Here is a 14,716-nt window from a genome sequence, read left to right as displayed (position 1 = left end):
GTAATGATAATGAACCTGACTAGTATCCATGAGGACATGGGTTTGATCCTTGGCCTCGCTGAGTGGGTTGAGGATCCAGCATTGCCATGAGCTTTGTTTTAGGGCACAGACATGGCTTGGATCCTGTGTTGCTGTGGCTGTGGTTGTAGGCTGGCAGTTACAGCTCCTATTCAACCCCTAGTCTGGGAATTTCATTTACCGAGGGTGCAGCCCTCAAAAGACCAAAAAAAAAAAAAAAGAAAGTTTTAGCCTTCATGCTCATGAATTCAATGTCAGTAATACCTCGTCAACAAAGTTTTAACTGTACTGTCTCCTTTCCCCCACTTGAAAGGTTTCTAAAGGGGAGCGTGTGGAACACGGAGAATCTGACATTGACTTCTGTGATTTAGATGACTGTGGATCTGGAATACTTATGGTGGAGTCTTTTTTTCTTTTTTCTTTTGTCTTTTGTCTTTTTAGGGCCGCACCCGCAGCATGTAGAGGTTCCCAGGCCAGGAGTCGAATCCGAGCTATAGCTGCCGGCCTACACTACCGCCACAGCAATGCCAGATCCGAGCTGTGTCTGTGACCTACACCACAGCTCACGGCAAAGCTGGATCCTTAACCCACTGAGGAAGTCCAAGGATTGAACCCTCAACCTCATGGTTCCTAGTTGGATTTGTTTCCACTGAGCCACGACAGGAGCTCCAATGTTGGAGTCTTAAACATGTCCCCATGTTGGATGCACTACTTTGCATACAGCACTAGTACTGTTTTCAAGGGTCTTCTCATATTGGGAGGCAGTAACAAGCAGATGAAGAAACTTTTTTTTTTCTTCGGTCTTTTTAGGGCCATACCTGCGGCATATGAAGGTTCCCAGGCTAGGTGTTGAATTGGAGCTGTAGCTGCTGGCCTACACCACAGCCACAGCAACTTCAGGTCTGAGCCATGTCTGCGACCTACACCACAGCTCACAGCAACACAAGGCCAGGGATTGACCCTGTGTCCTCATGGATGCTAGTCAGATTCGTTTCTACTGAGCCACAATGGGAGCTCTGAGAAATATTTTATAGGAAAGGAAACAGAAACAGAGAAATTAAGTGACTTATTTTGGATCATTTACACGTGTGACTCCATCTTGGTGATCACGATTTTGCTCTCCCCACAAGCAAAAGTCTGCCTTCCCTTTGCAAAAGTCCAGACCCACTGTATTAATTATCTGTTGCTTCATGACAGTGTACACCTCCACCCCTCCAAAAAATTGTGGTTTAAAACAACCCTCTCAGTTTCTGTGGGTCAGCATGACTTGGTTGAGTTCTCTGCTTCGGGGTCTCACATGAGGCTATAGTCAAGGTGTTGGCTGCTGCTGGGGTCTCATCTGAAGGCTGGACTGGGGAAGGATCCAGTTCCAAGCTCATTCACATGACTGTAGGTAGCATTCAGTACCTCATGGGTGGTTGGACTGAGGGCCTCAGTCCCCTGCTGTCTCTTGACTGGAAGTTGCCCTCAGGCCCTTGCCATGAGGGCCTCTCGAATGAGTAGCTCACAACATGGCAACTTGCCCCATCAAGTTATGGGGACCAAGAGGGCAATGAGAGTCCTCTACCAAGACGAAGGGACATCTTCCTGCGTTTGTGAACTAATCATAGGCAGGGTATCCTCTCAAATTGCTGTATTCTGTTGGTTAAAAGCAAGTTGTTAAGGGATGGGGGTTATGCCAGGTTGTAATTAACAGGAGGTGGGGCCTTTGGGGACCAGATTAGCATCTGCTTACCACACCCGTCTATATCCAGTTGCCTTTTCTTTTCTTCTTTTTTTCTTTTTTGTCTGTTTAGGGCCTCATCCACAGCATATGGAAGTTCCCAGGCCAGGGGTCAAATTGGAGCTGGATTTGCCAGCCTGTGCCACAGCCACAGCATCTCGGGATCCAAGCTGCGTCTGTGACCTACACCACAGGTCACAGAAACGCCAGAACCCCGACCCACTGAGCGAGGCCAGCGAATAACCCACATCCTCATGGATACTAGTCCCATTCGCTTCCACTGCACAACAATGGGAACTCCCAGTTGCCTTTTCAGCATCTCCATTTGGATGCCAGGCAGACACCCCACACTCATCATATCCAAAACAGAACTTCTGTCCAGAACATTCTCTCTCTTGCTCCAAACCAGTTTCTCCTTCAGTGTTCCCTGTCTGGATAAATGACACATTTCCATCCTCTTGAAACCTGGGAGCCCCCCCCCTTTCCCGCTGTGTGCCCCAGCATTGCTCATCTAGTCCTGTGAATTCTAACTACCAGATATCCCTCTGATCCACCTACATCTCTATTTTCCCACCGCCAGTCTCCCATTAACCTGTTATCATTTACTACCTCTGCCTCTGGAATACTTTCCTCTCTGGGGTCCTGGCTTCCGTTCTTACTCCTGTCCCAGCCTGAAAAGATTATATTAAACCCATGCGTCTAACTGTCTAAACTCATTTGCACCAAACCATCACGTCCCCTTTGTCCTACCTGACTTCAGTGCGCTGTGCCTGCCGCCAGCATCCCACCCCAGGTGCTCATGGGAAACTCACCAAGACACCTTCTGCACGGTCCATAGAAGGTCCCCGCGGGACCGAGCCCCCTGCCCACCACGGTGTCAGCTCCATGACATGCCTGTCATGCATTTCCCACCTCTGTGCTCCTTGCCCTGGCTTCCTGGAATCACCTCCAAATCAGCTCCCTGCACCCAAGTCCTTTCCTCCATCTCTGCTTTCAGGGAACCCAAACTAAGTCAGCTTTTAATGTCTTCCTATCAGTTTAAGGATCAAGCCCAGAGTTTTACCCACTGCTGCCTCACTCAGCCCCACCTGTTTCCTTCAGCTGCATCTCCTCTCACTAGCCCCCTGCCTGCTTTGTCCTGGTCACTCTGGCCTCTGCCTTGAGCCTTCCCATGCTACACCCTACTCCATACCTCAATCAGCCAGAATCCCCCAGTCCTTCAGGTCTTGCTTGAAATACCACTTTCCCAGAGGACTATCCCCTAACACCCTAGACAAGATCAGGTTGCTTTGGGGTCCACTGTCATGGGGGCCCTGTCCCTGCCCTTCGTGCCCTCAGCACAGAACATGCTCGATCACCTGCCTTCCTGCTCCGAGGTCAGCCTTATAAGGAGCATCTCTCTCATCATTGTATCTCCTGTGCCTGGGCCTCTGCCACGTAGCAGGAGCTACAGAATATCTGGGGCATGAATAAAGGAACGGGTCACTCAACCGGGAAATGATGTGACATCAGGGACAGACTGTCAGAGTGAGGGGGAGAGAGGAGAGTTGGTCTGTGACCAGCCATGGGTGCGGCCTTGGGGAAATGGCATCGCATCCTGGCATCCATGTCTCGGGGCTGCTTTTAGGTTCAGATGAGACCATGGGGTTGAGGGGCCATGAGAGGAAGAACGCTGACACTTGGATTTCTGACCAGCTCACCAGGCCCTCTGTCTCTCCTCTCCGGCGCTGGACAAGGGGTTGGCAAGCTTTTCCTTCAAAGAGCCAGACAATAAATACTGTAGGCTTTGCAGCCCATATGATCTCTATCACAGCCCAGCTCTGCTATTGTAGCAGGAAGACAGCCATTGATCATACAGGAGGAAATTAGTGTGAGTGTCTCCCAATAAAACTTTGTTTATGGAAACTGAAACTTGAATTTCAGATCATTTGCACATGTCACAAAAGATTATTTTTCCTTTGATTTGTTGTTGCCGACCATTTAAAAATACAAGGCCGTTCTTCTGTGGGCTGTGTATAACCAGATGGTGGGGTGGAGGTGGCCCGTGGGCCATGGTTTGCCAACCTCTGTATGAGAGGGTCCATCGCTGTACTGTCCAACATGGCAGGGAGTCATTATACGTTTAAATTAAAATTTTTTTTAATTTCTTTTTTTAGGGCCGCACCCGCAGCATATGGAAGTTCCTAGGCTGGGGTCAAATCAGAGCTGTAACTGCCTGCCTGCAGCACCACCACAGGAATGCCAGATCCAAGCCGTATCTGCAAGCAATACCACAGCTCATGTCAACACTGGATCCTTACCCCACTGAGAAGGACCAGGCATAGAACCCGCATCCTCATGGATACTAGTCGGGTTCATTACTGCTGAGCCATGATGGGAACTCTTCAATTTAAATTAAAAATTCAGTTTCTGTGTCACACTAGCCCACTTTAAGCGTTCATTGGTCATGTGTGCTTAGCGGCTACCACACTGGACAAGGGTTCCATCCCTGGCCTCGCTCAGTGGGTTAAGGATCCAGCATTGCCGTGAGCTGTGGTATAGGCCAGCAGCTGCAGCTCCGATTCTACCCCTTGCTGGGAACTTCCATATGCCACTGGTGCAGCCCTGAAAAGACAAAAAAAAAAAAAAAAAAAAAAAAAAAAGATAAGGTGTAGTCTGTTATTGGGAATAAGTGTGTTATTTGTTTCTGTCTTCTCTTTTAGAATGAAAAGAAAGTTTTATTCCTGGGAGGAATGCATGAACCTTCGGGAGGTTAAGGTATTTATTAATACTCAAGGGGTTCATTTATGTATGGTTGATTAAAATAGTTTTCTGCTTGCATAGATACAGTTCGAATTGTTTCACCTATCCTGAAAAAGGAGGCAGATGAGAAAATAATGCAGCTAACAGCTGAAAGGAGAAGATTTCTTTGCTATTGTATTAGTGCATGTACTTTTTTTAAGTGTTTGTGTGTGCATGTCTTTTTTTTTAACTTTGAAAATAGTACTATTTAACTAAACCACAGATTTATTCAGCTTTCACTGGTTTCTCACTGTTATCTCTTTTCTTTCAAATTGTGATGAAACACACTTAATATTTACCTTGTGATCCTTTTTAAAAAGACATACATGGTTTTGTTTACATAGCAAACTGAACGATATTAGAAAGTCTGTCATACCATCCAGAAATTGTATATATGCAGTAATCACATTTGGTCATCATCTCTGGGGAAGGCTCCTTTGCACATTTTCTGCAAACAATGCCTGTGCATTAACGTTAACAAAAATTCAAAGGAAAGTGGCAGGTTACCGGGTAGGTAGTCAGAGAAATAGTCCAGACCATTAGAACAATCGCCAAAGTGTTCCAGGCTAGAACCCAAAGGGCTCAAGGTAGATTTAGAATTGCATTTTTGACCTAAAAATAGTACAATTCAGTGGTATTAATAACTACATACATAACATTGTCCACCCATCAGCATCGTCCATCTCCAGAACTCCTTTCATCTTATGAAACTGAAACTCTATACTCATTAAACTATTAACTCCTTATGACCCCCTCTCCCCCGACCCTGGCCAGCACCATTCTGCATTCTGTCTGTAAGAATTCGACTACACCAGGTACCTCATATAAGTTCAGTCATACAGTATTTAACTTTTTTTTAATTCAAAATTGTTTATTGTTGCACTGGATTAGACATATTACTTATTGAACAGAGATTATTTTGTGATGAGAAGTGAATGTGGAACTTTTCATTACCTAAGTTATGAAAATGACTCTGCATATCATTTAAGGGCAGAAGACAAATTAGCATCCTTTAGTGCAAGATTAAAGGGAGAGTTACAGAAAAACAAGGTTGCTTGATGATGGCACCCTCTGAGTTTTGTTCCTTGAACATAATGACAATAAGCCATTTTTTTGTCCTTTTTGTGATTGGCTTATTTCACTGAGTGTAATGTGTTCATGATGTATCCATGTGTCAAACTTTCCCTCCTTTTTAAGGCTGATTGACATTCCATTGTATGAATATACTGTATACTGTTTATCCATTTGTCCCATTTGTCTGTCCATTTGGACACTGGGAAGCCTTTGGCTATTATGAACCTTCGCATATCTTTAAACTTCTCCTTTTCACCTTCTCCTTGTCTTCAGTCTGTCTGTGTACCACCATTCTCTCTAATCAGCCTCAGCCCTCCCTTCCCTGGAGCTTCCACTCTTTCCTTTTGACCTCATCTTCCAGACGTGCCCTCCACCGTCGCCCCCCCATACTGACTTTCCACTTGATTGAATTGGGCATTACCTCTGCAGCTCTACCGAAGCTGCTTTCCTAAAAGTCACCCGCTGCCAAGTCCAGGATCATCTTCTCAGGCATTTCTTCATCTGTGGATCACTTCTTTTTCTCTTGCAGGCCCCTATGGTTCTGCCTTTACTCAGCTTTTCTACCTCTTTCTTACCTTTCACCAATGGTTCTATGGTTTCACCCTTTAAATAGCAATAATTTCTCCCATTCTCAGAGTTCCCATTGTGGCACAGTGGAAACAAATCCAACTAGGAACTGTGAGGTTGCAGGTTCGATCCCTGGCCTTGCTCAGTGGGTTAAGGATCCAGCATTGCCGTGAGCTGTGGTATAGGCCAGCAGCTGTAGCTCCAATTAGACCCTATCCTGGAAACCTCTGTCTGCTGCGGGTGCGGCCCTAAAAAGACAAAAAAAAATTTTTTTTTTCTGCCATTCTCTTCTTAGCAGTTTTTTCTCGGATTTCTCCTGAGTGATTTCATTTGTTTCCTTTCTGTGGCAACCCCATGATAGCTTTCATCTTTCTTCTGAATTTAGACTAGGGGTCAATAAATAGCCTCCTGCCTGTTTTTGCAAAAAATAATTGTATTGGCACACAGCCATGTCTGTGTGTTTACATATTCTCTATGGCTGATTTCACGCTATCCTGGCAAAGCTGCTTAGTTGTAGCAGGCACCATAGAACCAGGAAAGCCTAAAATATTTACTCTGTCCCTTGACAGAAAAGTCTGCCCGACTCCTGCCTCAGACCCAGATATCCATATGCTGAGTGGACATCAGTGCCTGAGTTTTCTGGAATGTCTCTCTCTCCCCCAGTGCTCATATTTTCTCTGCCTTCTGTAAATTATCATTAACCCTCCTATAAAATTGGATTGTGATGATCATTGTACAACTATAAATGTAATAAATTCATTGAGTAATTAAAAAATTTAAAATAAAAAAATGAAATTATCATTAACCCCACACTCAGGAACCACAGCTCATCAAAGTGGCCTGTGTGACACCCCCACCCACCCACCACTTCCCGCACATCTCATGTCTCTAACACTTGGCTGTTCACACACCATCTACCGTTTATCAAGGCCAGGAGGCACTTTAGGTGCTTTTTGTGCTCTCTCGTTTCACCCCCACAATTCCTATGCAGAAAGTCTTTGTATCTTAAGTTTCCTGATGAGAACCACCGAGGCCCAGAGACTCCGTAATTTGCTTGAAGGAAACATAGTTTGAGGCAGTGAAGCTTGGTCGCAAGCCCGGGTGTGTCAGAAGACTCCCCTGGGCATCTACGTGGCACCGGGCAGTTCTCGTCCCTCAGACACTGGGAGCCCTTCGGCTCCCACGCCTGACTCCGGAGCAGCTTCCTCCTGACACGCTCTTGCCCTCCCACCAAGTTTGTCCAGGCCTCCCTCTTCCTTCAAGTCCCATTTTGGATGAGACACTCCCCAACCCTCAGAGCTGGCAGGTTACTCCTGGAAACGTCTCTGATGTTCTCCGTCACCAGATTTATTTGCTCCTTCCTCTGCCCGATAGGACTGTCCTGCCTCTTCTTCTCCTTGGAAGCCTTGCCCAAGCCAAAAGACTTCTTTCTGGAAATAGTCCTCTTGAAAATGAGCCATATCAAGTCCTCCACAAAAATGAATTCTTTCTTTTTATTCTTTTTCTGTGAGCCTCGTGGAGACTTTGGCTTGCCTGTGGCCGCTCTTAGCCCGGGGCCAGGAATTCATGCTCAAAACCCACTTGAGGCCAAGAGCAGAATGTGCCCTTCTCCTTGCCTAGAATCTCTTCTTGGAACACTTTAAAACTGACTTCGTTTTCCTCTGGATGAATGTGCTCTGTCCATTCTGCTGCTCTCCCACAGGTGCATTTGAAGCAAACAGGCAGGAGAAATGTCTGCCGCCCATGAGAGTCTGGTGAATGCTTACAAGTTAGGTAATGTTTGCTGCTGATGGAGAACCAGAAAGCCAACCCAAGCAGAAGAAGTAATCAGCTTCTTGGGTCATTCTGGGAGGATCTGGCCCTTTGGCCCAAACAACTGAGGATTGCCTGCCAGAGAGGCACTTGGCAAAAGCTTGTCTTTCAGGAAAGAGGTTCCAGAAGAGTCTCATTTTGTTCTCATTCACTGGCCCTATTTCCTTTCTCTTCTCAGCTGCTTGAAATAATTCGATCTTACGACATGCATTTCCCGACTCTGGTCCCCGGGGTGTGTTGTTACCAAGCATCCTTCCAGATTTGGACACTCACGTTAACACTTGCATCTTCAGACATAGTGTTTGTTTAAGAGAAGCGATGTTCCTTTTCAGGAAATTCCAAGATAAAGAGGGCTTTACAACTTATTTGCATCAGACTCGCGTCTCTATGAGGCAAAGGCTTTTTGAATTCAAGGGCTTAACCCACTGCCACAGGGACCCTTCAAGGCCTTCTTGACGGAGACGGCCTATCAGATTCTGATCACCTGGTGGTCTGGCGGTTGTTGGGTGTCTGGCGGTCGTACATGAACTGGTCACTGATGTAAAAGTCTATCTGTTCACCATGAGCAGAGCTGGTGACGCACACAGAAAGTCGTTGGCACATGGCTGCACTCACAGATGTGTTCCAGGAAGAGGAAAACCGCATATGTGCATGGTGAATAGTCAGGTCCCACAGTGTTTTCTGAGCCACTCTGTTTTTCAGCCTGACATTTCTGCCCTTGCTGTTCTTGGAAGCAGAGGTCTTCCCAGTGAGGTTGCTCCTCCTTCTCCTTTAGAACTCACCTCTCGAGGGCCATTGGATGTCCTGTGGACACACAGGAGTCAGAAGAAAGTTGAGGGAACCAGGCTACCTGCCTCTGTCACTTGGGACAATGTCCTGTTCAGAGAGTCTGCAGACGGCTGGCGGATGGTGTCAGCTCCAAGCAGCTGCCTCTCTGATACCAGATCAATCAGAGCCTCAGTGGATTCCCTCTGGCCACTTTCATGGAGTAAAGGCCATCATTTGGAAGGGGTATACCTAAAATAGCCCTGTCCCAGTGCCTGGGGCTGCAGGCAGCTTCAAGTTCCAGTTATGGTCAAGTACTTACCTTCTAGTAGTCAGTTGAAATAGTTTTCCACTATCAAGTTACTACCAACTTCAGAGAAATACGCTTTACTAAGATATTGTCAATAAAATATGAATTGTGGCATTCTGTGGTTCTAGAATGAGGTGTTTTATAAATACAACAGCAACAGAAAATAGAATAAGTTGTTTCTTCCTAAGTACATTGGGGTTACTTCTTTTTTTGACGACAGACTTCTAATTTTTTTGTGTTCTTTTCTTCTTCACTTTTCAGTCTTTAAAGAAGCTCAACCATGCCAATGTTGTAAAGTTAAAAGAAGTTATCAGGGAAAATGATCATCTTTATTTTATCTTTGAGTACATGAAGGAAAATCTTTACCAGCTTATTAAAGAAAGGTACAGTTTGGTCATTATGATCTTAGAAATAAATGTTGCAAAGTAAATGTGTTTTCCCTTTTATTTTTATCTTTTTAGGGCCATACCTGCAGCATATGGAAGTTCCCAGGCCAGGGATCAAATCAGAGCTATACCACAGCCACAGCAATGCCAGATCCAAGCCATATTTCGACCTGTGCCACTGCAGCTTGTGGCAACGCTGGATCCTTAACCCACTGAGCAAGGCCAGGGATGGAACCCACATGTTCGTGGATACTAGTCAGGTTCTTAACCCACTGAGCTACAACGAGAACTCCTAGATGTGTTTTCTTTCTGCTTTTCTTTACTGCAGTCATGCTGCTTGGGCTTTGCTGTTTAAAGCTGCCTGTGAGATAAAGGGCCCCACCTGCCTTCCTGCTTCGGAGGCCTTTGATACCTACATAGATGCTACTGACAGTGTGGCTCTTTTGCATGACTTTTTTTTCTTTTTTTCTTTTTTTGGCTGCACTCGCAATATATGGAAGTTTTGTTTCCAGGGATCAAACCTGCACCTCAGCAGTGACTGAGCCACAGCAGTGATACCATCATATCTTTAACTCACTGCACCACAGCAGAAATTCCCATTTTGCATGTCTAAATCGGTTAATTACCCAAACAGGCTCTGAAATTCAACAGATACCTGCAGCCCTCCTTCCCACAGGGTGTGTGGGCAGAGCCACTATAAGTGAGGGATGAAGCAGCTTCATTCACTGGGAGACACTCATTGAAAACTTCTGGGTTCCTTTCAGTACCTTTCTTGCTGCAGTGCTCAGGGCTTGCATGCTGGCAGGACAAAGAAACTAATTAAAGAAAAACTTCCCTGTGATGGTAATTTTGAACTTTGACAGTGAACCACATAGAACCTCTTGGCACATTTTCGTGGTGGCAGGTGAAGGCCACTCACAGCATCCCTCTGAGTGATTTCAGTGAACAAATATCATTTGTAGTGTCGATAACAGCAGTGAAGCTGTGTGGGTTGCCCAACCAGGGGAAAAATGTCACTGTCCACTGCATCTATAAGACCTTATCTGAAAGGCTTCAGATTTTCCCCATCCAAAATTTTTAAAGTTTTAATGTAGATTATGGAGAGAGATTTTTATATGATACATTGGAGGGAATTTTTTTGGTTTGTTCTTACATGTTTAATCATTTCTTTGTTGTAATATAACTGAATATATTTAGCGTTTATAAGTCATGCTCTTCTATATGGATAAATGATTGTTTTCTTTGGTCTTTGTTATCAAAGGATCTCGTCAAACTAGCATGTGAGCAAATGTTTTCTTAAATTCTTACTGTATAACCAAAAGAACATGAAAGCAGAGGATTCCTTTGCATATGTAAATCTAGATGTGTAACTTTTTTTCCTCTGCCCCGCACAGAAATAAATTGTTTCCCGAGTCTGCTATCAGAAATATCATGTATCAGATATTGCAAGGACTTGCATTTATTCACAAACACGGTAGGTGACTTGGAATATTGTGCTTTGGGGTGGCAGTGAAATGTCATCAGGTAGAATTGTAGGAAACATCCTTTTTTGTTGTTGTCTTTTGAGGGCCACACCCGTGGCATATGGATGTTCCTGGGCTAGGGGTCCAACCGAAGCTGCAGCTGCCAGCCTAGGTCACAGCCACAGCCATGTCAGATCTGAGCCTTGTCTGTGACCTACACCACAGCTCATGGCAACACTGGATCCTTAACCCACTGAGAAAGGCCAGGGATCGAACCCCCATCCTCATGGATTCTAGTCAGGTTTGTTACCACTGAGCCACAACAGGAACTCCCATCAATGTCTTTTGTAATTGACTCCCAGAAAAAAGTTGAAGAGTTGAGAACCTGACAGTGAATTTTGGAATGTTATCTTCCATACATAGCTTGATTTCTGAATTTCCCTCATTATTTGTCATGTCTGTGTGTTCTTATTCTTTAGGCTTTAACATTAAGCTTATAAGTTATAGATCTAAGAATTATGCCTGACCATTAACTGGTGTATGAGTGAGAAAGCTCAGACTAGAATTCAGAGGAGCTTTTACATAGGATGTTTAACACGCTAACACTGCTTTGCTGTGGTTTCATTTTCCTCATGTATTTCAATTTCAGCCTTTCCAAAGGGGTGCAAAGTGGTTTAAGATTTATGCAACACAGGAAAATAAGATAAATGAAAAATAAGCAAAGAAAAAGGCAAAACAAGGCCTGGAAGTAGCCAGGGGTGAGGTTAATCTACAAAATACATGTCAGCAAGTTTTACTGAAGTAGGAAAAGCAGGCTCCAGGTGTGAGTCTGAGTGTGTGGTCAGACAATGCAGAATGCGAAACACAACCAGTTACAATCAACATAGTCTCTCCAGGGTAAAAACAGTTCAGTTGCCCAAGAGAAGCAGAACCATTCTGGGTCTTGATACCGGAGAGCTTTTTCTCATGGATCCTCGTAGAGGGGATAGTTTGTAACATGACTTCCTGGTAAACACAGTGACATTTCAGGTCACCTCCCTCAATACCTCATCAGAGGTGTAATCCTACTGGGACCTAGTATGACCCACTCTGGGATGGCCTGGTGAGTCAAGGAGAGATTTAGAGCATCCAGGAGAGTGGGTGGTCACCTGCCCTTCAGGAAATCCTCCATCACTATTGTTCTTGGATGAGTATTTGAACAGTATTGAACAGCAGTGGATTTGAGGCTGTATTTCCAGCAAGTCCTGAGGCCTCACAGTCTGTGTTACTAACTGGCCACAGACCCAGCTAAGGTTGAATCAGTACTTTCTCATGAATGAAAAGCCTTGGGATGGACATGTCCTAGCGGAGCCAGGGTACTCCTCAGTGGGCCATTGGAGGTCACTTTGACATACATACAGACGGACAAGGCAGCTGATCTTGCACAGGCAGAAATCCCTCATGCCCAGTCTAAGGGTATCGTTGCCATTGCCATTGCAAATATTGCACCAGCCAATGAGTATCATCACCCAGCAAGGAAACTGGGTGGAAGCTCTTTGATGATACAGTCAGTTCAGATTTGACACAAATTTGGCAGTGAGAGAAAGGACATCGAGCCTTAGCCAGTGGCCTGGCACATCTGGAACCCTTCCCAGCCTGCTCTGGGACCCCTGAGCAGCCCCTCACATTTAGAGACCAAACGAAACACAGACAGAGGCTGTCTGTACAAGTCCTTGGAGGCTGTGGGCATGCGCTGAATAGTTGGCAAGTCACATGCAGGACTGGGGTCAATTCTAGTAAAGAATTTTCAGTAAAAGTTATCTGATTCCACCAACGTGGGTGGAAGGAACACTCTTGCCTCTATTCACAGAATTCCCAGGGGATAGAATGAGCTGGCAAGATGCTGAAAACTGATACGCTGTCTTAGGGACAGACAGGACGAGAAGGGGCACTTAACTCGATCTGAGAGCCCAGGACAAAGCAATGGTGAGAAGTCTAAGGGATTCTCCAAAGAGAAGGGTTCAACCAGACATGTTCAAATAGGACCCATCATAGTGTCTGTTACTGGGGCTCCTTGCTCAGTACTGGAAACTGAGTGGTGGACCTGTAAGAACATGTTAATATGTGTTGGCTTTCTCTTCCTTTCTTTGTTGCCTTTCATAAGACTGAGGTATCTGTTGCTAGAAAGAACGTGTAGCTTTTCATCTGGGTCTCTACCTAATCCCATTAAATGATCCCACACACCTACACACACACACACCCCTCATATTTGTATCCAGTACTAACATGGCATCCAGAAATTACTGTGTCAAAACAGCTCTTTGGAACTCTGAGATTGTTGACACTCCTCAGCTAAGTGCCAGTTCCTGTTTGAGCTTAATAACCTTTCCTCTGTTACCCTATTTATTTCCCTTGTCAATTTCTCAGGTGGAGAGGACAGAGGGTAACTCTTCCTCCCAAAGAGGAGGAAGCTGAGGGTCAGAGAGGCTTGAAGACCTGCCAAGGGCCCCACTGCATTCAAGCAGTAGAGCGGAGATTAGCTCTGCTCTCTGTGCCCATTTGCAAGGCTTCTCTAGAAAACCTTGTTCTCCAAGAAAACAGAACCAGAGGCAAAGAAAATGGTGACCATCATTGGAGGTGGTTTGGATGCTCATTTTGCAGGTCCTATGTTGTTTTCATGGATAAATGATTTTCAAAAACTTTCAGATGGTTTGCATATGATGTTGACTTAACATTGGGGCTTTATGTGATTCCCTTCCTCCAGTCACAGAAAAAAATAATCGAAAGCATTTTTCAGATGTGTCTTGTGACTTTCAGGCTCTTCCCTGTTGGCTGGTTCTCGCTGTGTGAAGGTGCCTTCTGTCCCAGGGCGTGGACTCCTTTGGGAGGGGAGCACAGTGCTCCGGGTGGTTGCCATGGCCATGGTTCTTGTCAGTGACTCCTCCCCCCCCACGGGGAATGGAAGCCCAGCTCCACTTGATGCTGACTGAGCAATGCCAATGTGTCCTTGCATGAATTAAATAGTTAATGCAAACCTCGTTTCTCCCTCACCCTTCCCTTACACATTTCCATGCAGGAAATCTGGAAGGCCTTAGATGGCTTGGAGGACAATGTTTTGTCCCAAGAGATGGTTCTCTGCATCTGTGTTTTACTCCCCTTTGGCTGCATGTGAACTTGAGTCAGATCTTGGAATCTTTTAAAAAATTAAAACGTTTTTCTTTTTAGGGCCACACCTGCGGCATATGGAGGTTCCCAGGCTAGGGGTTGAATGGGAGCTGAAGCTGCCAGCCTGTACCACAGCCACAACAACACCGGATCCAAGCCACATCTGCAGCCTACACCACTGCTTGCGGGAATACCGGTTCTGTAACCCACTGAGTGAGGACTGAACCCTCATCCTCATGGAGACTATGTCGGGTTCTTTTTTTTTTTTTTTTTGTCTTTTGTCTTTTTGTTGTTGTTGTTATTTCTTGGGCCACTCCCGTGGCATATGGAGATTCCCAGGCTAGGGGTTGAATCGGAGCTGTAGCCACCAGCCTACACCAGAGCCACAGCAATGCAGGATCCGAGCCGCGTCTGCAACCTACACCACAGCTCACGGCAACGCCGGATCGTTAACCCACTGAGCAAGGGCAGGGACCGAACCCGCAACCTCATGGTTCCTAGTCGGATTCGTTAACCACTGCGCCACGACGAGAACTCCTATGTCGGGTTCTTAACCCACTGAGCCACAATGGGAACTCCAGCTCTTGGCATTTTTGTGTGTTGCTGTCTTCCTGGCCTTCTCGATAAAATACTGATGGCTTAAATTCAGTAATATCAGTGAAATGATGACTTC

At 45.6% G+C, this 14,716-nt stretch overlaps 1 protein-coding gene across 1 annotated transcript in view; it reads left to right on the top strand.

Moving 5' to 3' along the window:
* Positions 1-14,716, top strand: part of ICK (intestinal cell kinase) — a 64,616-nt gene that overhangs the window by 22,376 nt on the left and 27,524 nt on the right. The window contains 3 exon segments of the mRNA XM_021098828.1: positions 4,444-4,498; positions 9,312-9,433; positions 10,831-10,910. Of these exon segments, the coding sequence (XP_020954487.1) occupies positions 4,444-4,498; positions 9,312-9,433; positions 10,831-10,910 (257 nt within the window).

This window comes from Sus scrofa, chromosome 7 (assembly GCF_000003025.6).
Source record: "Sus scrofa isolate TJ Tabasco breed Duroc chromosome 7, Sscrofa11.1, whole genome shotgun sequence".
Lineage (NCBI taxonomy): Eukaryota > Metazoa > Chordata > Mammalia > Artiodactyla > Suidae > Sus > Sus scrofa.
This window is presented reverse-complemented; position numbering and strand designations above follow the sequence as displayed.